The 26051-nt window shown below is 35.9% G+C and overlaps 4 protein-coding genes across 5 annotated transcripts in view; 1 reads left to right on the top strand and 3 right to left on the bottom strand.

Annotated features, from left to right (window-relative positions):
- Positions 1 to 1465: 1465 nt before the first annotated feature.
- Positions 1466 to 6599, bottom strand: LOC137576264 (spermine oxidase). Its single transcript, XM_068289275.1, has 2 exons — positions 6373 to 6599; positions 1466 to 3483 (listed from the first exon to the last, which is right to left on the bottom strand). The coding sequence occupies exon 2, from the start codon at positions 3467 to 3469 to the stop codon at positions 1964 to 1966; it is 1506 nt and encodes a 501-aa protein (XP_068145376.1). The 5' UTR covers positions 3470 to 3483; positions 6373 to 6599; the 3' UTR covers positions 1466 to 1963.
- Positions 6600 to 8701: 2102 nt separating this feature from the next.
- Positions 8702 to 12005, bottom strand: Syx6 (Syntaxin 6). 2 transcript variants are annotated; one of them, XM_068289108.1, is made up of 4 exons: positions 11853 to 12005; positions 10562 to 10722; positions 8879 to 9616; positions 8702 to 8807 (listed from the first exon to the last, which is right to left on the bottom strand). In XM_068289108.1, exons 3-4 carry the CDS (start codon positions 9516 to 9518, stop codon positions 8731 to 8733), a joined length of 717 nt encoding a protein of 238 aa, XP_068145209.1. In that variant the 5' UTR covers positions 9519 to 9616; positions 10562 to 10722; positions 11853 to 12005; the 3' UTR covers positions 8702 to 8730. The 2 variants fall into 2 exon arrangements, with proteins under 2 accessions (XP_068145209.1, XP_068145208.1); XM_068289107.1 differs by lacking the exon at positions 11853 to 12005 and adding an exon at positions 10829 to 11363.
- Positions 12006 to 12201: 196 nt separating this feature from the next.
- On the top strand, positions 12202 to 15312 carry LOC137577360 (phospholipid scramblase 3). Its single transcript, XM_068290799.1, has 5 exons — positions 12202 to 12386; positions 13670 to 13846; positions 13917 to 14308; positions 14373 to 14516; positions 15234 to 15312. The coding sequence occupies exons 1-5, from the start codon at positions 12302 to 12304 to the stop codon at positions 15261 to 15263; spliced, it is 828 nt and encodes a 275-aa protein (XP_068146900.1). The 5' UTR covers positions 12202 to 12301; the 3' UTR covers positions 15264 to 15312.
- Positions 15313 to 16901: 1589 nt separating this feature from the next.
- The window catches only part of shn (schnurri), a 57992-nt gene continuing 48842 nt past the window's right edge, over positions 16902 to 26051 (bottom strand). Inside the window, exons 3-8 of the mRNA XM_068290701.1 lie at positions 23557 to 25094; positions 22721 to 23485; positions 22532 to 22648; positions 19308 to 22453; positions 19052 to 19245; positions 16902 to 18988 (exon numbers count right to left, since the gene is read on the bottom strand). Of these exons, the coding sequence (XP_068146802.1) occupies positions 17037 to 18988; positions 19052 to 19245; positions 19308 to 22453; positions 22532 to 22648; positions 22721 to 23485; positions 23557 to 25094 (7712 nt within the window). The 3' untranslated portion in view covers positions 16902 to 17036. The remainder of the gene's footprint in view (positions 18989 to 19051; positions 19246 to 19307; positions 22454 to 22531; positions 22649 to 22720; positions 23486 to 23556; positions 25095 to 26051) is intronic.

Below are 26051 nucleotides of genomic sequence, written 5' to 3'. Positions count from 1 at the left end.
CTATATATTCTACTATTACAAATCAAGCAAATCAAATTGTATATACACAAAAACAAAAATACAATAGACTTCATTTGGTTCTATATATAAATATATATATGTATATTGTATTGTATTCCTGATCTGTCCTGATCTTTGAGATGTTCACATTGTTAAAAACAAATGACAAATTAATAAACAAAAAAACCAAAAACAACAAAGAAATAAAAAAATACATAAATAAAACTCCTATTTTAAAGTAAAAAACATTAACATTAACAATCTTCATTCAATTGTATTTTAGACTTTTCAGAAGTTTTAGATGAAAATCCAAAAACTAAAACAATTTTGGAATGAAAGTGTTATTTTCATTTGATTGTGATATATTTTGAATTTTTAGGGAAACTAAGAAAAAAGTTTTTCAACTCGGGATTTTTTAGAAGGAATTCTTGAGAAGGCAAACGGTAAGAGAAGATCCTAAGTAAAATGCTTAAACAAGAAACAAATTAGAGAGAAATTTTAAATATTTTTATTTCTCAGAACTAACAAAAACAAATTTTTAGACATAATTTACTTATAGTATAATCTATATTTTATTACTTTCAGATATTTTCTGAAAAGATTTAAATCGGGATACTCAGGGACACTTTCATTCCATACCAAAAAAATTACATATAAAAAAATGTTGAAATAATGAAAAAAATAATGTTGAAAAATAATAATCAAATATTACAACATATTTTATTGTTTAAAGGAAGCTTAATTTGGAGTGAGTGAATATAATTGATGTTCATTCAAAAAACTTGTTTAATCACTCACTTGTTCACTCAGTGACTCACTGTTTCGCATGTTCTTTGTATAACTTCTCCCTGAATCAAAGTTCAGTTTACTCATTTGTGATCTTATTCACTTATTTATTCAAAATCAAGCTAACTAAGTATGTTGGGTCGCCTGTGAGTGAGTAAGGATGTTCATGCAACTTGTTCCTTTAATACTCACTTTCTTGTTTACTCTATGACTCACTTGATTTCGGTCTTTATCAAACTGCAAGCAAAGTCATTGCCTGATTGATAATTCCACCAGGAAGATACAACCATGGCAAAGTTTTGATCATAGGGTCTAGAAACTGATCACGAAGCCCTGACAACAAAGCAAACTGAAGAAGAGAATCAATGAGTCAAATGAACAATTGAGTCAATGGAAAATGAGTGAGTGATTGAATAAGTGTGTAAAAGAAGAAACAAGCAAATGAATAAATGAATTTCTTTACTTATTAAAAACTGTTTCAGTGAATTCAAATATGAATTGTATTTGAAATGAAATATGATAGGAAAAATGCATTGTTCTTTAATCTTTTAAACTTTTTTTATTTTAACTTTTAAATTGATATTCCCAAAGAATCCCTTTCCCTTCACGTTAAATTTCAACAAGTTTTGGCCATGATTGATATGTTTAAAAATGTTTAAAAATTTTCTGTTTTTATTCATTTTCTTTTTTGTGACATTACAAACTGATGGAAAACTTTATTAGGGGGAAACATTGACATTTCATAACGATTTGAAATACATTTGTATTATGGATATATACAAATTATATATTGGTCACATTTAGACATTCTATTTATATTGTTACATTTAAAATGGGGAATACAGAAAAATATAAATTTGTCCTTACTAAAAACATACAACATGTTTTTTGTTAATTAATTAATGTTAATTTTTGTCACTGGCAGCATACACATAATTATATATTTGTTTTAAGCTTTAACCTATTTACAAATATATTTTTTTTTTTTTTTTGCTTATGTCTTATGCATTATACAAAGTCTATACAGGATGTATTGTTCAGTTGTTGCTTAATTGATTGATTGCAAATTGATTTTTAGTCAGTTATGTAGATAAAAAACGAAGACATCGATGGAAAAGTTTGTGGAGCTCTCCGATTCAGGTTATATATAGTATGTACATATATCCTTCAGTTCCGGCTATAGTTGCGATTTGGGTATAGTTTTAATGGTCAGACCGTAGAAGCCAGCCAGACGATTGGCCTCACGCCAACCAGCCTCAACGGCGCCATGAACGGTTGAGTAATAATGCTCACTGGATGCTTCGCCGGCAAAACAAACCAAAGGCTTGTCACAACGACTCTGTTCCAAGTCCTCTCGTTCTCTGGGCGAGGTAACCACTACAGACAGAGGTTGAGATAGCTCTCTGGCTCCAGTGCCCAGTTGTTCGGTCTCCATAGAACGATAGGAATACGAGCCACGGAAATTTTCATTTGTGAACCAAGCTGAGGTACGGAAATTCACCGGATCGGGTATGGGCCAACTGAGAAAACGACGGAAAAGATACATGCAACCATCGAGTATCTCATCGCGCTCCAATGACTCCATGTGCCGGCCATTGGCATTGATTATCCAACCGGCTAATACATTAGGTTGATAGCTCACACGATAGAAGCCAAATACGTCTTCCAGCCAGGCACGGGATGTTCCTTTTATATCCTTAAGATCCTCGTCGCGCCAGAGCAGCGTGAAACCCGTCCAATCTTCTGGCCAAAATGCCTGAGGGAATTCCACAAAGATCTTATTGACCGTACCAAATGCCAAGCCATCAATGGACCGCTGTTTATCCTTGGGCAATTTGGGTTCGAAGAGACGTAAATGTTGTTCTTTGAGAACACCCAGAGACACGGTGATTATCACATGATCGGCCAGACATTTCTCGCCATTACTTAGTTCTAGCTCGACTCTTTTATCATTTCGATTCCAATTGATTTTCTCCACACGACGATTCAGCATCAAACGCTGCTCTAAAATGCCAAATTCTGATTTCATTTCACCCGATCTCATCATTAACTTGAGTAACTCTTTGTAGCCCTTATCTTTCCAGTTTAATAGTATATCACCTTCACATTCCCAAAATTCTAAATAACCCTGACCCGATACTTGATCCAGGGTATCCGAGGCCTCAACAGAATTCTCAAATTTCTGATAATTATCGAAAAACTCACGGGCAATAACCTCATCAATATCACGATTTTCAGGCTGTCTCAAGGCATCGAAAAATTTATTGGTCAAATAACTCCCCAGCGAACCGCTGCAATTTCTCAATTCCAATTGCCGACTGATTAATGAATCTCCAACTATAGTTTTCAGACGATTCGCTATATGTTCGGGTACTATTTCTCGATTCGAGCGTACACATTGATAGTTCTCATAAACTGGGCCCGTCGACTCCAAAAGTTCTTCATCGTGTCGCTTCACCAAATCATAGACTATATTATCCCTTTCCCCATGACACCATTGAGCACCCAAATCGATGACATTCTCTCCAAATGGTATGGTATGTATGCGTCCACCTAAACGTGACTCAGCCTCAAGGAGCAGGACATTCTGGAAGCCATATTCTAAGAGTTTTGTGGCACAGGCAATGCCCGAAGCACCGGCGCCTATAATTACGATTTTCGTCGTTGTTGTGGGTTGACTCATTATGCGTGCAAGACCTAAAAAATATACAAAAATAGACAAAAGCAGTTAATAACCACTCCACTTTCTATCTATGGATATATGGTTAAGTATATAAATAGATATCCCTTGCTTTTAATTAACTAATTAGAATTAGAGAATTGTATGTAAACATATCATTAAAGCGTTGGAAAGTCTTTTAGTAGTTATCAAATATATTTGTTAATACGATTTGATGAATTCATTACCCACAATAGTTGAACTGTACCACTGTAGTTGAACTAGGAATATGATTAAGTATACGCATTAATTATATTTAATCACTCAAACTTTTTTAAGACCTGTACTTTAAGTAGATTGCGATGAACTGAAGAAATTTGTTTGGAATTGAAATACATATATTAATAATGGTCATTCTTTCCCTATAGCCAGAAGTTTTAATCTACAACTTAACTATATTATACGTGAAAAGAATTATAAGAAAAGAAATGATACATACTAGAAGAATGCTAGAAGTATTCACAGTCAATATTATATCCTCCCAAAATGGTTTTTAAATCCATAGATCCGTCGTATTATAATATATATAATTATACATAATTATGTACTCTCCTTCTTTAAATATTGATATATTGGGAGGGAATAAAAGAAAAATAGGTTTTCAAAATATCAATTATTATTACTAGTTGGACTTTATCAAAGGCTAAGTCGGGTTGAAGTCATTTTGTTATTGTGAGCTAAGGCTCACTTGTTTGCGCTGTGATTCTCAACTAGTTTAAGCAATTAATGAGTGGTAGTGGTAATTGTAGTCTTTGGTCTTATGTCTTCATATGAGTCAAAATAGATAATTTTCCATTTTTTCAAATAAAGTAATTTAAAAGCAAACATTAGCGAAATGAAGTAAGTCTTCTCGCCGACTAAGGTATACCATACACCAGTATAACAAATACTTCAAATTTTTATACGTATTTTGAAAAATTCTGTTCACATGCTTTTTTCAAGCATTTCTTAGTATTTCCCTCAACCAAACAAATGAGCACCCTAGCGCCCCCACCAGCCAACGGCCAACACCGGCCTTATGGAAAATATAAATGTATATACATATGTAGGTTTATATGCATAACTCGACTATTTTTTGTCCGATTTTGATCAAATGTGGTATTTTACTAGATATTAGTATGAATTTTTGATTGCATAAAGTAGAAAAATACAAGAGATAATCGAGTTTTTTCAAATTACGGGCGCAAAAAGAGGCATGTCAAAATTTTTACACGTACTTAATGTGCACAATTACTAAACAAATATTCATACCAAATATGGAGTCTCTAGCTAGAATAGTTTTTGAAATAAATATTTTTTTAAATTATGTTGGCGGAAAGGGGCGTGGCAAAAATTAAAAATAAACTCGACCAATTTACATACTACACGAGTCTATATACCAAATTTGGTGGCTCTATATTTTATAGTCTCCGAGATCTAGGTGTTCATACGGACGGACATGGCTAGATCGACTCGGCTGTTGATACTGATCATATCGGAAAAGCTACCTTCTGCCTGTTACATACATTTTGGCGACTTTAATATACCATATCACCCTATGGGTGTATGGTGTAAAAAGGGCTTAAGCTTGCAAGTTTAGTTTACTTTTCAAATAATCTTTATAATTACAGCAGATGCCATCACACATTCAGATAATTCTTTGGAATTGAGCAAAAATAAAATACTCAATAACAAATTTTCCCAAACTTTCATTAGAACTTAAACTTAAAAGGTATCAACTAAATTTCTAATCTATTTCAATCAGTCTAATATTATATTAACTTTATAATGCTTTAAACTGAAACCTTTACATTTTTGCTTGATATGGATACAGTTTTCGAATAGTTGAATGGTTTCTTATATAGTTTCAATATATCAACACTTTTTTTTAATAAAATTTTTAAATAGATATTATTATTTTATTATTCAGACGTATTTAAAGAAAATTAAAAAGTTTCTAAAGCAATTGCTCTGAAGTTGTCTATTACTAAGAATATTTAAAAATATCGAAATATTCGAAATATTATAATAAGGATATTAAATTTTATCCATAATTTTAGAATCTCTTGAATACAATAAAAAGTTCTTATCAAATTGATTAAGGAATAAGCACAGATATATATATGTATAATCGTATATAGTCATAGTGACTAACTATCTATAGACTCAGAGATCAAGAGTTGAGGGGATTAGGTTTGGTTTGGGGCAGTAATTTGTGGACATTCGACAATTGAAGTGAAGGCAAATTGGTTTCAATTGAAATTGTAACGGATTTCTTTCTAACCTAACGGCAGCTTTCTCGCTGCTGTTGATAAGATTGGCCGATGAGGCAACAGCTCTAACCTATACATAATCAAAAGCTTTATGTGTGTGTTTAAATAAATAAGAGTGTAAAAAATTGCCAGTGTGTGTGTGTGTGAGAGAGAGCATAGAAAAAAAAATTATTTATTAATAGGCTCTTGGGTGCCGCAATTTGAGGGGGCGGCAATGCAGAGAGAAGAAGAAGGAGATGGAGGAGGAACTGGACCAGCTGGTTTAGGCCCACAACAACAACAATCTTACGGTCTAGGTGAAAGTTTATGTACATAAATAGCAGCAGGCTCCAAACGTCCTGCCCCTCCCCATCTCTCTCTCTCTCTCTCTCTCTCTCACACTCTCGGTGTGGTTTTTGTCCTCCAGTCCATTTCCTGTGGCACAACATTGATTTTTTTTGCCCAAAAATATTCAAGGTTTTTTAGCAAGAACAACAAATTGACTCCTAGAGATTTGCAGAGATTTTTTTTTTCTTGTCCTCCATCACCTGGTCGTAAAGGTAACTCACATGCTTTCCAAGAGAGCGAGGGAGAGAGAGAGAGACACACACAGAGAAGAAGGGAGATGCTACTCACCGAGAGGAAGTGTGAGGGAAACGCCAAAGGATTGTCTCTAGTTACTTCTATTAGATATTAGATTTAAAACGTCCAAAAATTTACAACATTTTCCACAAGTCTCAATGCCCGATTTACGAAAATTTATATATATATATAAGTCTCTATATATATATATATTTCCACGTTTTTTCTTTTGATGCTGGCGGCGCGGTGCGTTGACAAAACAAAACTGCCAAATGGAATAGAAATCATATGGGCAAACGTGCTGTTGCCCTCCACGAAGCACGCTTATGCTTAATCCCCGTTGCCACCCAAATGATCAGAGGCGTAGCCCCAAAAGGGGGTCTCTACACTGCTTATATGGAGCCCCCCAGAGGCAAATTCACGTGGAGGTCTCTGTACTGTCTGCGCATGCTGAGGAGCTTTCTCGCCAAACAAACCACAAAAGCTCCAACAGCACAATAAAAAGCTCTAGCAACTAGCAACAGCTGTGAAGTGGGCTATAAGTAAATGGGGGTGGATCGTATTCGACTTTGGAGGGTATCAGAAGAAGGAATTCCAAAACTAAACTCAGAATACAAAAACCCACTTTAAGACCTAAATAAAATAAATTTAAAAATTTTAATTCAAATATCGTGAAAGACTTGTCCAAAATTAACAATCTATAAGTTGTGGATTTCATTCACTTTAATTCCTACTAGACCTATTTTATAAATAATAGTAGGTATTTAATTTAAATCGTATTTATGCTATACTATGTAGTTACTAGATCAAAAATTTGTAAATATCTGAATTTTTCAAAAAACACGAAACAAAAATTCCTAAATTGATTGTTTTTTTAACCTATTTAACTGAAGTCAAAACATTTTTTTATATTACGAGATCTTGAGACACTAAACAAAATATTTGATATTTTTAAAAATCATTCTAAAATATATTTACCATAGAAAAAATATCCAAAACAAGAGATAGAACATGATAATTTGTTAGAGAACCCTTGAACTTCAACTCTGAAGTTAATAATAATTTTTTGAGAAAAACCTTAGAAAGGAACTCTATAATTATCATTTCGTAATTCTGTCTAAACTATTAATTTCAATATTTTCCTTATTCAAACTTCTCCGTGTTATTAATCATACAAAATTGGAATTCTAGATCATAATTAAGTTCATTCCTCATTCAGACGTTTATTCAGACGTTCCCTAACAGAGTTTAAATAATTTAAAATATATTGTCAAATATTATAGTCGAAATTTCGATCAAAGAAATAAGGTTCAAAAGAGGGCCTTAACAAAATTTTACCTATTAACAACTCTTATCTTTTCTACTTGAGAAAATTAAATTTTGATTAAGAAACATTTGATTGCTTTATCACCTTATAATGAGCTTTTTTCAAACCGATAAATTGAAATGGGCTAAAACTTTATGATTTCAACATAGAATGAAATTAATTTTCCTATTAAAAAACAACAATAAATCTCCTGGCTTAATTTGCAAATTCAATCTTGTCAAAAAGTTTTTATATATTTCATTTTTTAAAGTATTATAGAAGAAAACATAAGAACTAATAAATAAACTCAATAAATAATTATCAAGAATTATAATAAGAAAAAGCTAAAAAAAAAGATTTTCGTTCTAGAATTAAGTAGTTCTTTACATTTAACAAAATAAACTTTTCCAAAAAAATCACAAAGAAAAAACCAAAAAGGAAAAGGTGTAAAAAACTAATACAAAATCATTTAACTAATAAAAATTAATTAATAAAATAATCACTTCAGAAGTTCCATAACTAAAATTATTCTTCAAAAATAATAATATTCCCATAACAAATTTTGTCTATCCTTAATCTTACTTAAATCTGTTGACAATTCGGTAAATTTTAAAGCCATTTAATCATTTTATCATTTATCTTTATTTAAGATTTTTGAGAGTCGTTGTATTTTCTTTATAATTTTGTCAAGTTTTCTTTGTTTTTATTTGGTTCGAAATGATGTTTAAACAGTTTTTTGGTTTTGGTTTTTGTTGTTTGCTCTAAAATTGTTTGATTAAACATTTTGCTTTATATGATATACAATTTGTTGAATATATTCACGTCCTTTCTTTTTAGTTTTTGTTTTTTTATTTTTTGGCCAAATTGAGAAATAACTTAGATGGAAATTTCATATATTTGGTAATTATATATGTATGTATATATAAGTAAATATATATATTTTTTGTCTTTTCATTAGATCTCTGACTTTACATGATGTTTTTGTTAACGCATTTTTTGTTGGATTACATATATAAATATATATATATGTATATACAGCTAGGGCTGATTAAAATAGAAAATAAACTAATTTACTAATTTACATACAGAAATATATATATTTGGAATTACAATATAATAAACAAAATTATCACAAATAATAACAGCCCGGATAGAATTAATATGGCGGCCCATTGACGTTTATCTGAAAAGTGAGACGAAAGGTGAGAAATTAAATGAACCATCGAATCGAATCGAATCGAATTCGTTTCTTACCATTATTCATATGCAATACTTTGGCAACTTTTTTCATGGTCGTATCCAATTTGGATTCCGTGGTATCGAATTCATTACCAAAGTCATCCAACATCACTGCCTGTTCGTCCAGTTCGACACCAATTTGCCGGGATACTGTCTTAAGAGTACCAATAGAATCACTTATCATATCCAGCTGCTCATCCTGTCCCTGCAGCATACGCTGCTGTATGGACACCGTCTCACCCACATATCTGTGACCTGGACTATCAAGACTATTATGCTGGCTTTGATTATGTAATGCTGAATGATTCGTATGACTTGGGCTATCGAGATTATTCTCCAGTTTCGAATATTTGGTGCCACTATGACGCTGGGCTGCTGCTGCCGCTGCTGACATCGTTCCGGCTATGGTATTGGCCACCACTTGACTTCCGCTATTGATCAGAGAATTGCCGTTGGTGCACTCCACCAAATATGTGCGATCGTTGTGCGGATGATGATGCGAATGATTGTGATGATGCGAATGATATTCGTTGGAATTCAAATTGTGATTGGGATTTTGTGGATTATTAATGGATTTGTTGTCGTTATCGAGGAGCGGCTGATGTGCGGTTATATCTCTGTCCCTGTTCCGATTCAGGCTCATCTTATCCTTCATCTGTTTGACCTCATCGCGGGTGTTGTCAATAAAATGACGCCGGCTGGATAATTCACGATTATCGATACGAAATTTTGTCGGATTCTTCTCGACAATGCGTGTTACAGAGAGTTAAGGTGGAAAAACCATTAAATTAAATATCATAAAGGTTATTATATATGTGGATCTGGAATTGAGATGCAATATTAGAATTAGATATTATTAGAATCAATCTATTGATGGTAATTTGGAAAAGTTCAAATTCAATTCTATCACCGAAAAATTTAATTTTCAGTTTTTATGTGTAAGAACATCAAGATAGACCTAGTTCAAAATCGACCTTTTAGAATACGATAAAATAGATAAATTAGTATCTAAGTCAGATTTATGCTTTTTCTGATATTATTTATCATTCATTTCTGGTTGAGAATATTCCTAATATAGTTCATTATTGTCCTTTTAAACATCAAATTGTTCCACGTTTAGATTTATCCCTTTTGTGATTATATTTATAGTTTGTTTCTAGTTTAGAGTGATTTTTATCTTTCGGAGGTAGATTGCATCTTGTTTAGATTTTCATCTTTGCTCGTAATATTTATCCTTAATATAAACCATTTGGCTTTATTTAAATCAATCAATTAGCTTTCTATTTGATTAAATCTGTTCGTATTTATATTTTAACTGCTCGTCGCTTAACAAATTAAATATCAGATATAGCAAAAACCATCTGAACTGATATATAAACAATAAATTTCTGTTATGTCCGAAAAATATAAGATCTACAGAAGTTTTTCATAGAAATACGAAATAATTTGAAAGTGAGTTATCAAAGGTAATCAAAAAATGAGTTATCAAAGGCAATTTTGATGCCAATATTTACGTTTAGATAATGCCAAGAGAAAAAGCTATAGATTGCTTTGGCGATAAATATGTTTACAACCGATCATAAGAACTACAGCAGTTATTATGGGGAAATGGAAAATTATTTGCTTAAGTAGAACCAAATTGATTTTCTCCTAGTTGAATTGTTGAATTCTTTTTGTTTTTGTTTTGTAAAAGGATATTAATAGTATCTTCCAAATCCTCTAGATCCCATTCAATGCTTCTCAGGGAATTCCTCAGCTCTGTTGTTGTCCATTCGCTATCCGTTCCTCCACCGTTCTCGCCCAATTCACGCCAACGTAGATAAAGTCCGCGAGTTTTATTCAAAGCTTTAAAGACCTCGCTAAAAAGAAAGAAGAAAGAAAAACGAAACGAAATGTAGAAGGAAACTCAAGAGTAATACCAAAGGGAAAGGCCATAAATTTTCATCATAATGTTCATTTTCATACTCTTTAACTACGAAAAATGGATCCTCCAGTGACATGATATCCTATATCCTATATATTTTGGGTTAATTGTTCGAGTTCAGAGGTCCGTTTAGCCGCACTTGACTTTTTATATTCATGGATTTTTTTCCGTTTTTCTTTTTGTTTTTCTTATTTTTTTTTGCGGAAAAACAACCCCCAAAACGGAAAAGGGAAAACGAAAATAATGCAAGTTGAAAAGGTAGAAAATATATATGCTCTTTTCTCTGGGGGGGAAATTTGGGGGTATGTTTGCCCGTTACATAGATTTTTTTGGGGTTTTTTCTTATGTTGTTTTCAAAGTTTGCTTTTTCGTTTTGTTGGATTGGACAAGAATTGCACAACCGACTTTGATCTAATCTATTTTGTATTATTTTACATGAGAGGGGAAAAGCTTATGCTTTTGCAGGTTTATTGATTATTGCACTTGAACCGATGAAGATGTCTTATCTCCTTTATTTGTCAGTTTCTTTTTTTTATTATTTTTTTCATATAAACCGCCGCGTAGTGCTGCCAACAATTACGATGTCCAAGAGCAGACTGATGTTATGTAGAAAGAGAGAGAGAGAGTAAGCAAGAGATAAAGCTTGTGAGAGTGAAGGCAAAGGTGAAGGCATTTTGTTTATACCGCTCCAGCGCAAGCGCCATGGACATTAAATGAGGATTAAAATAACTAAACTCAATGCCAAATTATTTTGGCTATAAATTTCAATTTGAAATTCCGTTGCGTAGCCGGTGAAGTAGCCGTAAGGTAGCCAAAATGGCAGCTCTGTTTCAGAAGGGTTCAAAGGCAACCCACGCAATTTTTTACAAAATGATTCATTTAAAGTGAATTTACTATATTCGCACCTTCTAGTGCACTAACACTTAACCACAAATGAAATTGTTATTAAACAATTGATATTTTTACTAACAGTAATTCAGCCAGTCAGAGTGAAAAGGCCAAAGCGGCAACTCTGTGGCAATTCTATGAGAAAACACAAACAAACTGCAAAAGAAAAAAACTCACCCGTAGCACACTAGCTTCGCAATGACAAATAAATAAACTTAAATTAAATTAACTAATTAGTGATTTTACTTAAAATTTATATAAATTTTAATAAATTTTCTTTAGTTTTAATCAAAATATTGCGGATTTCTCACACACACACACACACACACTGACACGCACACTCTCACAAGTTCTCTCTCGCTGCGTAAGGTCACTCTAATTGCTGGATATCGATATGTTTTCGTTACGTAAAACGTTACGAGAGGAGGTTCGTGAGCAAAAAGTGCTAAGCTCATTTACGTCGAACAAATCCTAAGGAAGCCGGAAGTGCTAAGGTCTGAGTAAAAGTCCTAAGGCTAAGTCGAACCAAAGCGTACCAACTTCGAACCGTTAAGAGGTGCGTTAATTTTGATCGGCGAAACGTTTCAGTTTAAATTCCCCACAAACAGACGACAACAAACCCAAAAATGCTTCAAAACGATGCGGTTCGAACTCTACAATATGATAGCGAAATCCGTGTGGCTCAACAATCCTCAAATACAGAGCCTAGAGGTAAATTTTTCAACAAATTCTGCCAATAGGATTTAATATTTTGGTCAAAATGTTAGTCGAATGAATCATTAAATACTTCTAACTTATCAGTTGCCTGCAATTTGGATTAATTGCTATTGTAGTGTGCGTACTGTGTGTGTCGTAGTGGTAACAAAAATTCCCAATTGGCTATATCTTATCAGTCAATGTGTTTTGTTGTGCTTTGTTTATGATCGTTCCTTTGTTTCTTAGTTTTCAGTTGACCAACTACAAATTCAACTTTTGCAAAAGAATAAAGTTTGAAAAATATAAATTTATTTAAATTTCCAAAATGAATTTAAAAAATTTAAATCGTCAAAAAAAACTCAAGTTGTAGATTATAAATAAGTTAACTTTTTTACATTTTTGAGAAAGTAGTTTTAAATTAGTTTTTGGAAATACTTTATCTATGGCTTAAATTTAAGAAAAACAAATTAGATCGAAATAAAAACAAAATTTTAACTTTAGATTTATAATTTTCCATAAATAAAACTTTTACCCGATTTTAGTTGGGAAGTTTTTTAAAATAAATTGAGATTTGGTTAAATTCCTTGTTAAAAACAAGAAACAGTTTCTTTAAAACTTGTTTTAACACTTAAAATAAAAATTAAACTTATAAATATAATTAAAATTCAACCAATTTTGATTTATAGTTTGTAACTTTGCAAAAAAAAATAAAATTGGTTTAAAATTTCGATGATTATTTAATTTTAAAAAAGTATTTTGAAATAATAATTGAAATTTAGCTAAACTTGTACAAATTTAATAAGTTAACTTTCAACTGATTTAGATTGGGAATAGCTAGTCAATATTATATAATTTTGTAAGAATAGTAAAATTTTTTGAAATTAACATAAATTTGTTGTTCAAAAAAACTTTCGCACAATTTCAGAAACTCTTTTTAAACTCTTAAATTCACAAACTATTATTAGTATAATTGAAAAATTATTAAAAAGTATTAAACAACAATCCGAAAAAAAATACCTCAAACTTAAATCTTATGATAATTTTATAGTTTTCTATCTTACAAAATAAAAGAAAAGAATATACATTGAGAATTAGTATTTCTCTAACTGAAATATATAGAATTCTAAAGTTTCAACTCTTCGTACTGGACAAAAACAGTTTTCAAAAAGGAAACCCAAGATCTTAGAAATACGACTCCAAAAACCAAATGACTGAGATATTCGATCAGATCTTTAAAATGGTATAAATTCCCAAATCTTAAATATCTTACTTAATTTTAAATTTTTTTATTGTTTCAGTTTACGATTCGCATGTTAGTATAACCTCACAGCCCCGACCTGCCCCAGAAGTGCCTCGGATTCCCTTGCCCATAACGACAGTGACTGGAAGTCGAACATTTATACCTTTAGCTGGTTACGACTGCCTGGCCGATTTACCCTCGGTGCATATAGAACAAACATTCGAGTTGAATGATTGTAGGTTTACAATACTGTTTGAAAGTACTCCCACTATCTAATCAGTTGATGTCTGCTTTCTTTACACTAGCCCTAACAGCGGTTTCATCAGAGAATCGCTATGTGATACGTTCACCCCTTGGTGACGCCATTTTCGCTGCCTCGGAGAGCTCAACGGAGAAGAATCGTTTGGTTTGGGGTGCTGGTAGACCGTTTCAAATGCACTTGCTGGACAAAACGCATCAGGAGGCTTTAGTATTTCGCAAAAAGTTGGCTTTGGGTTCATTCTGCTGTCGACCCAAGAATCTTGAGATATGGATACCACCGGGCAATGTTCTAGGACGCGTGGTGCAATCGCCAACATTCATGAAACCGGTGTTTTATATAGAAGATGGCAATACGAATGATCCTGTATTCTGTGTTGAAGGACCTTCGAATTCTGGTTTCTGTTGTTTTTGTTTGCCCAAAGAGAGCTTCTTTAGAGTGGGTATTTAAAACACTTAAAAAAATTCCTAAAAATCTACGAATTTTCTTTCTTTTAACACAGATCCATTCGGGTGGGGATATGCGAGCTTCAATAGATCATAAATGGGTAAACAGCAAGTCACAATATACCACAAATATCTACTTTAAGGACTCAAAACTAACCGCTAAGGAGAGAGCCTTGATACTGGGAGCAGCTTTTCTGCTGGTAAGTGTAAAAATAATATATATAAAATCTAGAAATACAAAAGTCGCATAGATAAAAGTATCAGTATGATAAGATCTGTAGTTCTCAGAATATGGGTAATTAGAACTCAATAAATATATATCAATCATGAATGTTAAAGTAAATCGATCAACTTGAAGGAGCTTGTCACTCTTGTGTGATAAGACAAACTCTATCTTAACAAAGTTAGCAATGGGGTAATTCCGATTTTAATTTTTGTTTCTTAGCAGTTTAGTCTGTGGACTACAGTTGACTTGGGATATTTACTCCCTAAAGTATGCAAAAGTTTACTTTTTTAAGCCCTGTTCCCTGTTTTCATCTCATTCAAGATGTTGACCATTAACCAAAATCACAAAATTGGAATGGAAATTTCGTTTAGATAAAGTTAAGTAATGTTAACAAAAAGAGGTCTAAAAAGTCAAATGAATGACCAAAATAACTGTTTTCCACCGATCGTTCCTATGGGAGCTATAAGATATAGTCTCTCGATCTTTATCAAATCCATAGGACATTCTGTGGACATTTGCAAGAAAGCAGAACTAAGCCCCAGGCCTCTCGTTTTATTCGTTTGTTAAATATTAATAGTTTAGGACCTGTTTTAAAAATGAAGGCCGAACTTTTCTTGTTTAAAGAAAACTCTTTAGGAATTCAACAACTTCTATATCGTCTAAAAAACTATATATTTTCTTATCGTTCCAGGAATATATGTACTTTCAAACACGCTTCTAAAAAATCGTCGACTATATATTAACCTATATGCATACTTCGAAAAAAAAAATTCAAAATGCATAAAATAATAATAAAACAAAAAGACAATTTTCAGTAATTTTGCTTTTCACATTGATTTCTTTATTTTTTTGTCATTTTTTTTGTATGAGATTTCATACTTTTTGTGTTTTTTTGTTGTTTTTTGTTTTTTGTAGGTTTTTGTTTGTTTTTAGTTTCTTCAGTTTTACTTTTTTGTTTGATATATTTTACAATAATGTAATAAATCACTTCATTTTTGCTTGTTTGACCACATACATTCATATATATATAGATTTTGCTTTTTATATATATATATGTAGATATATATGTATTTGTACAATATTTTTCATTTATTTTATAGCTAACAACATTAAATCTACCAAAAACTTAATGGCTAATATGACAACATAATAGTTATATACAATTTAGTATGTGTGTTTTTTTTGTTTTTTGTTTTTTTTTTTTTTCTTTTTCGTTTTCTCTTGTCGATAAAAACAAACCGAAAAAATTTAAAATTTTAAAATTAAAGGAAGAAAGAGTCTCGTGCTCTCTGTTTAAACACAAACAAACTAAGAAAACGAAAATTCATAGATTTTTTTAAAAATAAATTTCCGCTTGCAATTTGAAATTAGGAAGATCTATGTGATTTTTTTATTCACTTTTTGCCTTGCATGGGGCAGGGATGGGGGAATTAAGGGAGGGAGTGGTCCTAGGGCTTAAATTATATTGAATTTAAAAAGGAAAAACATAAATTTTCATTTAGTTTCTCTTTTTGTTTACTTTTTCTCTTCATATTTGTAGATAGACTCACAGCACTTCAGGAGTTTGTTTTGTTTTGTTGAAATGAAATTGTATACACACATTAATATATGCATATATGTATATATAGATCAGGGTGGATCAATTGTTGACAATTTTCTTAAACTTAAATACTTAAGAGGCAAATCGATGTTGCTTATATCTGTATATATAGACATGAACATATACGTAATTGTATTGTGTATACATATATATAGATAGATTTCTTTGCACATTGGGGATTAGGTTTCAATTTTAACTAGTTTTAGATTAATTTTTGTTTTTGATTTAATTCAATTTGAACTAAATGAAACATTAATCAAACGAAACCATTTGTTACAATTATTTAATTTAGGTTTAGGTCAACATTTCCTTAAATTAAAACTGGCAGCTATCCAAAAAAATAGAGCAAAAGTGACTCGTTCTTTTGTTTTGGGACAAAACTTTTAACATGGAAACCATTTGCATAGATATTTGGCATCGAAATTATTTAGTAGGAGAAGAAAATTGTTAATTTAATTGAAACTTTGTGAAATTTTCCCGGCTTTAGCTGTTGCACTTTTACTCTTTTGTACTAAAGAAAATTTGCTAATATATTTGCCAGAGATAAGAAATGTTTGCTTCCTTTGTTTAAGCCTTTTCCCCCAATGTGGTTTAGCTTACAGTCTAAAGTTTTTAGAGTAAAGAGTGGTTGTGTTGTTGGTTTTGTTGTAATCTGTGCCCAAATGCGATATGCTTAGACATTTGATATGCGCTTGTTGGAGTTTTGGTCATCTTGTTGGGTGATTCATGGGCTCCATCCCAAGCTAAAGTATCTCCTCCCCTACTATCCAATTGATGGAGGTGATGTGGCTGCTGCTGATGATGATGATGTGGATAATTATATTGCTGATGATGATGGTGATGATATGTGGCCTGTTGTGCTGGTCAGGATGGCTGCAACATGTACATATATTGTCAGTTGCTTGCTGCTACAGTGGCTGTAGTTAAGTCCTGAGATCTTGCGCGCTTCTCATTGCCACCACCATTCTCCTGAGGATTGTCACTCTCTTCGCCATTGCTGCTGAAACTAGTGGCGGGCAGACGACGTTTTAAACTCTGTTGAGTGGTCACTGTCTCATCCTCGGACATGGAACTAGCTCGCTGCGGTGTATTGCCAGCACTATCATTATCCAATGAGGCAATGGCCGAGGCAGCAGCACTATTTGCCGCACTGAATCCATCTTCGGAGGCACTATCCTGTGCCATGCCCGAGGGGGATGTGTAACCACTTAGCTTATTCGGGTCCTTTTCGAGTAGCTTCTGTGCCAACAATTTCAATGAGATTAACGAATTTTCACAATCGCTTGTATCGATTTCGGTTAGACTGATGCCAGCCCGTTCGATCTCTGCATAGGTACCGAATGGCAATTTCTGCAGGCACTCCAATTTCTGGACATGAGTCTTTGATCTCAAGTGCTTGGCCAAATGGCCATGAATTCGAAAGGCTATCTTACAGTCGGTACACTCAAATGGTCGCGGATTTGAGGTGGTTGGCACACCAAAAGTCGATGTCATCATCACTTTATTCTTATGGGCCTCGGAACGTTCGTGTTTCTGGAGATGACCCTGAGTGCGAAACGAAATGCTGCAAGGTTCGCATTTAAATTTGCGTTCCATATAATGGATATTCATATGGAGAGTGAGTTGATGCTGGCGTTGGAAAGTTTTCTGGCAAATGTTGCAGGTAGGGCGAGCATCGCTGGCAATGGGTGGCGGTGGTGGAGCCACCACACGTTGAGGAAATGCAGAGGCATTGCTCACAGTACTACTAACAGGTAGATCAGCAGGCTTGAATTTATCCTCACCCCGGATCACAGGACGTGTAAGTGGCGTTGATGGTCCACTGGAAGCGGATGTAGCCGTGGAAGAGGTACTAGTGAGTACGCCTTTGAAATCTGTGGCATCTGGTTGTTGCACAGCTGCTGGCAAATTGGCATTATGTGGGGGAACATCCGTTGTGGTTGTTGTTACAGGCTGATCATCGTTTTTCTTTTCCTCAGATGGTGTTTCCATTTCATCATTTTCAATGGCTTCTATGGCAGGAGCAGGAAGAGAAGGAGGAGGAGTTACTGCTCTTGTAGGTGTGGCTGCCGGTGGATTCTCATCTGGTGTCTTCACCTCATTTACCTCTATGGTGGGCAATTCTATGATACTCATCACAGGACGACTACAGCTTGAACTAGTCGTACTGGTAGTTGTCACATTTATTTGATAATTACGACTAAATTGACTCTGCTTCATTTTGGCATGTTGCAGAGCCTGTTCCTTTATATATGTTTGAAATAGCAAATCTTCACCTTCATTTCCGGCTGCATTCAGTTTCACTTGCTCTTCCATTTCTGCTGATATACGCACTTTATCGGAAACCGATATTAAAGTCTTCATGAAACCACTCTCATTGGCCGATGTCCCGAAAATCACTTCCCTTATCTGTTGGGCCTGAGATTTGGGCAAATCTTGCATAGCCGGATGATGATGTTGAAGGTGATTGCTGCTTGGCTGATGATTGGAATTGTTGATGGAGTTGGAGCTAGAGCTTGGCCGTGGCTTGGTCAAATCCATTGGAGCACTCTCATCGCTGGCCAAACTTCCTTTCGGTTTGGATTCCTCTGGATTGGAATAATACTGTTCCTGTTTCTGATAATCAAATGGCGGCTTTGGCGATGTAAATGAACAAACCAAACGCTTCGGTTGTGATCCTGTCGAGCCAATGCTATTAGCCGGACTCGCCGCTGGTGCAGGTTGTGAAGCATCTTGAGTTTGTGAATATGGTGAGACACTTTGTGGTATTGGTGGAGTCATGGATAGCGAGAGCAGACACCGGGCCGCCTCATGCTCTTTCAAACGTGACTTGGATTCATCAGTATCTGAGAGAAAGAGAGTGAGATTAGTTTCCAATAATTTAGTTTTCAAGATTGTGTTTATCTTACCACTACTCTCCGATTCATTGTCACTGAAATCATCGGAGTCCGATTCACCAGCCATTGATGAAGTTCGTCCACCAGCCGAAGTGGAACTCTGCTGATCAAAGTCCACATCGGCATCCAGAAATTCACCGCCGCTGCATTTCTTGAAATGAGTTTTCGATTGCATATGCTTGGTGAGATTTCCTTTGGTCTTGAAGCTAAGAAAATGAATTAAATTTCAATTAGTTAATCAATTACACACAATTTAAAGTAAACTCACCTAAAATTGCATAAACTGCAGGTAAATGGACGCACATCTGTGTGGGTACGTATATGCTTTTTAAGCATCGATGGCTTCTTGCAGCGTATGCCACATTCCGAGCATACGTAACGTCCGCGTCCACGTCCCCGTATATAAGTGTAATCCTCATGCGATTCATAGCCACCAACCAACTGTTGTCCCTCTTGTAGTTTCTTGGCCGTTGCCGCATCTTCACTTGCCGCCTTGGCCGCGACATTGGCCTCACTCAAAGCACCCACTGTGGATGTGATTGCGGGGGATGTGGCATTGGTTATCGATGGTGGTGCTGGCAATTGTTTCAACGGATGCTGATAAAACGAACTGCTAGGCTTTGAAGTTGATACTGTGCTAACAGTTTGCTGTGAATAGACCTGGGTATAGCTCAACTTTCCTGCCATAGAGGTGGTTGAGGAACCATTACCCAACATCCTTTGCCGTGAATCATAGAGAGACATCACTTGCTTCAACTTAAAGCCCAATGGGTGCGGTTGATTCTCCTCACAGACTTGCCAAACACTATACATGGACAGCTTATGCATATCAGCCACATACGAAGGTTGCGGACAATTTACTGTACAGTAAAACATTTTTGTACTGCACTTCAAGCCCAAATACGTATAGGCATGGCCATTTAAATAGAGTTGAACACATGATTTCGATGGCCGTGGCGTCTCTGGTGATATCAGAGGCAATGTATTGGCCGTTGGAGTGATGCCATGATGACGTTTTGGCGTAAATGTTCCCGGTTTCAGTGGCAAACTGGTGGGACGTAAAAATTTAGTCTTGGCTGGTAAGGCTTGAGGCTGCATTTCCTCTGCATTGCCATTGGGCGTTTCTATGTGCAGAGGCGTGAGGGGTTCCTTGTTGATGCTGTTGCTTGTTGTTGCCTGCAGATTATCAAAATTAAAATGACGCACTTCCTGAAGTGGTTGCTGGGCAGTTGTTGTTGTTAATGCTAATGCTGGTGTGATTACAGGTGCTGCTGCTGCTGCTGCTGCTGCTACTGCTTTCACATTATCGGCCATTCTTAAAAAATTGAATGGAGCCTTTTTAGCTGCCACATCCTTATTCCATTGCATTGCATTCCTCTGTGCTGGTGTTGGTGGCTGTCGGCTGAACTCACTGGGCACATTTTGCACTCCACCAAAGGGGGAGAGAGCACCACCGAGCAATGGACTCGGTTGCTTACGATTCGGACTACGTTGTCGTTGTCCTGGCAATGGCAATTGCAATTGTTGTGGCGGCGGTGGCAATAAATTCATTTGTGGCGTTAGGCTACTCGGTCCTGGTATACCCGGCACATAGGGTATACCAGCTGATGATGATGGTGAAGGTTTCTCTATGGACATAGGTGGCAATGTCAATGGATTGAAGGCGGTGATGGAATTAATTGGTGGAAATTGAAAGTGTTGAGCACTCGTTGTTGTTGACAGCAATTTGCGTTCCTTGCTGGGTGACATTTCTTGAAAACTGCCACCGGATAAAAGCGGTGTACGTATGATTTTGGGACTTTTATCCAATTCCGGACACTCGGAGAGTGGAATCATTGAGCCACCTGACGAGGTGAAACGTCTTAGGCGTTCCTCTTTACTAGATTGCGGTTCCAAGTTGTTGTTGTTGTTATGGTTGCTGCTGCCGCTGGCAAACATTAAGGTGGGAAAATTAAATGAATCATTACTCATTTTTGGTCTTTTGGCATCATTTTCAAATTGACGATCCTCATGCATTTTAGTTATCACGACTTGAGCATCTTGGGAGCCCAGTCTCGAGGCACTTTGTTGATTGTAATCCACCAGAGGAGTTTTGCCAAGCAAAGGACCAGGCGAGGGCAAAGGAGTATCCACAAAGCGTAAAGAATCGACAACAACTGTTGTCATTGTTGTTGGTGCAATTTGAGTTGCTGCTGTCGTTGCCGTTGTTGTTGTAATTGTTGCTGGTGTTGCAGTTGCAGTTGCACTTGTTGTTGTTGTTGTTGTTGGCGTTGATGTTGCTGTTCTTGCCGGCGATTGTGCTGCACTTAGACGACTCAAGACCAAACTACTTGGCTTTGTCTTTAACTGTGACCATGCCAATTTAGCCAATGATAAAGGATTCTTCGAGTTGGCCATATGTGACTTAACCTCTGCCAAACTCAGCGTAATCGAATTGGAACGAAAGTATTTTGTACTTGGCGATGAGGCCGGACTCATGGGAGCACTTGAGCTGGCATCCTGACAATATGTACTGTTATGCAACTTCAATTCATCCGCACTGCGGAATTCATTAGTGCAAATGGGACACGAATAGACAGCATCGTCGCCTTCGCCAATGGGCACAGCCAAACCGCGTGCATTGAGCAAAAGATTCTTAATAATGGAATTATTAACATTTGCCGCTGTCGCCGATTTGGAAGTGCTGGCCACAGGAGCAACAAGTGGAGTCGTTGTCGTTGATGGGATAACAACTGTTGCAACTTGATTTGCTGCTGGTGGTGGTACTGCTACTGGTGCAGGTGTTGCGGCTATATTATTTGGCTTAGCCTTGCTGGACAAATTCAAGGGCATCACATGATTATTATTGGCATTTGGTAATTCCAATTTACTGATGGGTGTTGCCGGATCTTGACGATACTGCAATTGTTGCATATTTAAAGGCGATGGAGGTGGTGGCAATTGTGGTTGCACTGGCGCTGGTTGTGTCTGTGGTTGTGGCTGCTGTGGTATCTGCTTTGCATTTAATGTAGTCGACTTATAGCTGCGCTTATGTAAACCATTTGGTGGTTCTATTGACTGTTGTTGTTGTTGTTGCTGTTGCAGAAACATTTGATATTGTTGTTGTTGATATTGTTGCTGCTGCTGCTGTTGTTGTTGCTTCTGTTGTATGGCTTGAGCCAAATTCACTTTAGCCTCAACTGTCTGCTGTGAGCTGCTGCTGCTGCTGTTGCTGGCATTATTGTTGCTGCTAATGTGTTGTGTTGTTGTTGTCGCTGCTGGTGTTGTTGTTGCATTGTTATTGGCATTATTAAAACTCCGAGAACGATTCAATTGCTTGGGATATTTCTTTTGCAACAAAATCTCCTTATTCTCAACTATGGCCTCATTTTGTGATATCAATTTCGATATATGCTCTTGCACCTTTTCCACATTCTGTAGGAAAAAATCGACAATTAATTGAGATAATCCTTTTAAAGAGGGAAGGGATGGGAAGTAGGTAAAAATACTTACCACCTGCATGCCACCGCTGGCACTGGCAAATGTACTTCGATTAGCTGATGGCAAGGAATTGACAGGTGCTGCCAGGGGAACTGTTGCCGTTGTGGCATTAGCACGTGATGGCGGCAACTAAAAGCAAAGAGTTGTGATTGATTAGTTTAAGAGAGAAAACCAAAAACAAGAAAAAGTAGAGATTATTACCTGTTGCGGCGTCTGTTGTGTTGCTTGAGGAGCCTTTATCAATGGAGAATGTTGCTGCTGCTGTTGATGTTGCTGGTGGTGCTGCAACTGTTGCTGTTGTTGTTGCAATTGGTAATGCAAAGCAAATGCTGCCTGCTGTTGAATTGCAGCAGCTGCCGCCGCCTGATTATAAAAAGCCGTACCAGGTTGACCCAAATGATAATAAACACCACTAGGATGATGAGGTGGTGGCGGTGGTGGTACCGCTGTTAGCATTAACGATTGCTGATGCTGCTGCTGCTGTTGCAAATGCAATTGCAATTGGTGGGAATTAATGTGATTATTCAATTTCAATTGTGTGCTAGGCGATAGAGAGGGATGAGACATCTGTTGTTGTTGTTGCTGCTGCTGCTGCTGTTGTTGTTGTTGTGGCAGAGGCATTTGCAGTGTCAACTTTTGTGGTTGAACGTGTTGTTGCTGCTGCTGCTGCTGCAACGGCGGCTGATCCTTGCCTGGTGCATACAAACTGGCATTATGAAATTTTGGTTTATATGGCTTATAATCTATTGAATGACGTTGCTGGGCTGATGTATTGGCCGTTGATGTATGCAATAGATTATCCTGTAATGGTGGCAATGTACCAGCTGCCGGTGAACCCAATGGCAATTGTTGCATATGCTGCTGCTGTTGCAAGTAGGCACTTTTGGCAGCCGACAATGTAGATGGTGAGGGCGAGGGCGATGATGTTATATTCAGCTCTTCGTACGGTGAACCAGAGCGACTAGGCTGTAACAGAATACGTACAAATTTCATAAATTATAAAATAAATATAACCTTTTTTTCTCTTTTTGACTTACCACTTCGGAGCTACTGTTGCTTAGCTCATTGTCTACATCCTGATCGGATAGACCATCATCTGCATCGACTGGGACTTCTATACCCCTGGCACGAGCTGCATGCGATCGGGAGCGACAATGCTTATAGAGATTGCTTTTGGTCTTGAAGGCAATGCCGCAGGTATTACAGGGATATGGACGCTCATTGGTATGGGCTCGTATATGCTTTTGCAGTACTGATGGTTTGGCACAAATCAAATTGCAATATGGACAAGTGTAACGGCCAGGCTTTTCGCCAGTTGTTGGCACTGATGGTGATGCCGTTGCTGGGGCTGCTGTTGGTTGCGTCTGCTGTTGATGTTGGGCAAATGTTGCCGGTGTTAAACCTAAGCCAGTGGTGCCATTAGTTTGACTGAGCGGTGTACGTGTCCTTGGTGGATGATTCGCACTAAAAATGCCAGCACTTTTACCGCTTATCATATTATTATTACTCATCATATCCTCATGATGCTGATGCTGATGATGATTATTAAGATGATTGGCACTGAATTCACTCAATGTTGCTGCTGCGGTTTGCCCTCCATTCACAATTATTGGCTGGGGTGAGAGCGAGCTATTTGAAGATAGACTTGTTGTACGCATGGCATCACAGATGCCACCAGCGCCACTTGCACCACCAGCACCACCAGTACTTTGATTACTGCTATTGCTGGTCGTACTGCTGGCACTTTCTGCTTCAGTTGAACTGGCCAAACGTTTAAATTTCTTATGCAAATATCTTGAATTTTGTGTCCAATCGGCAGCAACGGCGGCAATTGTGCCGGCCGATTCAATGCTATTGATATTGCCAACATCTGTTGTTGTTGTTGTTGCTGTTTGTTGATGGTCACCATCGACAACCATTGCTCCTCCTTTGGCCACTGTTGAGGCTAACATATTATGTTGCTGTTGTAGCGTCATTTTGCTATCACTTATAGTTGTTGTTGTTGCTTCTGTTTCTGTTGTTGTTGTAGACTTAAATTCATTATAATTATGCTCACTAATACTATTATCACTGTTGTTGTTGTTGTTGTTAATAATAATGTGATTGCTGCTGTCGTTGTTGCTGATCGTTGGCAACGTCGACGATGGCAATTCGTTTAGTTTATCTCTTGTAGTTGTTGTACTGGGTTGTTTGTTGTTGTTGTTGCTGTTATTAATAATATTATTATTATTGTTGTTGTTGCTGCTAGCATCATCAGCAACTTTGACTTTAGTTGCTGTTGCTGCTTCTGTTGTTGTTGTGGTTGTTTCTTTTGTCGTTGTTCCTTCTGCAATTTTCGGTGTTGCTGTTGCTTCTCGATATGTTTGCTTCTTATTTGTTGTTGCTGTTGTTGCTTCTGCTCTTGTTGGTGACGTTTCTGTTGCTGTTGTTGTTGCTGCTGCTGCTGCTGTGGCACGTCTTGTATTATTATTTACTTTTTGTGTTTTATATTGTTTGGCTGTGCTCTTATAATGCTTTGTTGTTGTCGTTGCTGTAGATGTTTCATTTTCCATATTAGCATTTGCTAACGTCTCATCTGTGAATGAAAGAAGAAGAAGACAAATTATTAGATTACATTCCTTTTTTTTTCATTTAATTGTTAAATGTTAATTGATTACTTTATTGTTAACTATTTCATCACACAACGTGACAATCAATTCAAGCTCCAAAGTAAAGGCTCTTGAAGCTTATCAAAAGTCAGAGGAAGACTACAACTGATAACTCTCTTGGACAAGTCGAGTGAATACTTAGTGAAGAAACAAAAAAATAATAAAAGCTGATTCAAATCGCTAAAGAAAATGAAAAAAAAAAACCCCAACAAATATTTGAACAAACTTTCTATTTCGCATACCAACAACTGATATAAAAAAAATTTTGCCGAGCAAAATGGAAACCTAAACGAGGCAAAAATTAAAAAAAGAAAACAAACAAAATAATCAAACTAAAAGGGCCAAACTCAGTTTCAACATTACCAACTATTTAATACCCTGAAAATTGCTACAGACATTTCGTTGGAATTTTTGTATCAATCAAGAATAAGAATAAGAAAAATCCGTGGCGCTTATCAAAGATTAAAGATCCATGTCTTTAATTCTCTAATTCGGTTAACACGAATATTTTAGTTTCAGCATCACAAGTATCTAAAATTGACAGACGATTTGGCCCATCCTGGCATTTGCCAATCTAGAATCTGATATTTAAGTAAATCTTCTTAGTTTTTGTGGGTTATTACCAAACTTTAAGCCGAGCAGATTTATAACATTTGAAGTCATTTTGCAATACAATACGAAAACTGCACTAATGTTTGTGGTTCGGTTCGTTCACTATTTCTGTTTTTAGAGCGTTAATTGACTCTTGACTGCGATTGGTATATGAGTATGTATGTATGTATGTGTATATGTGGTGTGCATGGTTCATATACTCGTTTCTATGTTTATTTAATTCTTTATCAAGAGCTGTATGTGTGCCTTTTTTTTATAAGGCTTTTAAAATA

Source organism: Drosophila tropicalis, unplaced genomic scaffold, assembly GCF_018151085.1.
Source record: "Drosophila tropicalis isolate 14030-0801.00 unplaced genomic scaffold, ASM1815108v1 contig_593, whole genome shotgun sequence".
Lineage (NCBI taxonomy): Eukaryota > Metazoa > Arthropoda > Insecta > Diptera > Drosophilidae > Drosophila > Drosophila tropicalis.
Note: the sequence above shows the minus strand (reverse complement) of the source record. Positions and strands in the feature narration are given on the sequence as shown.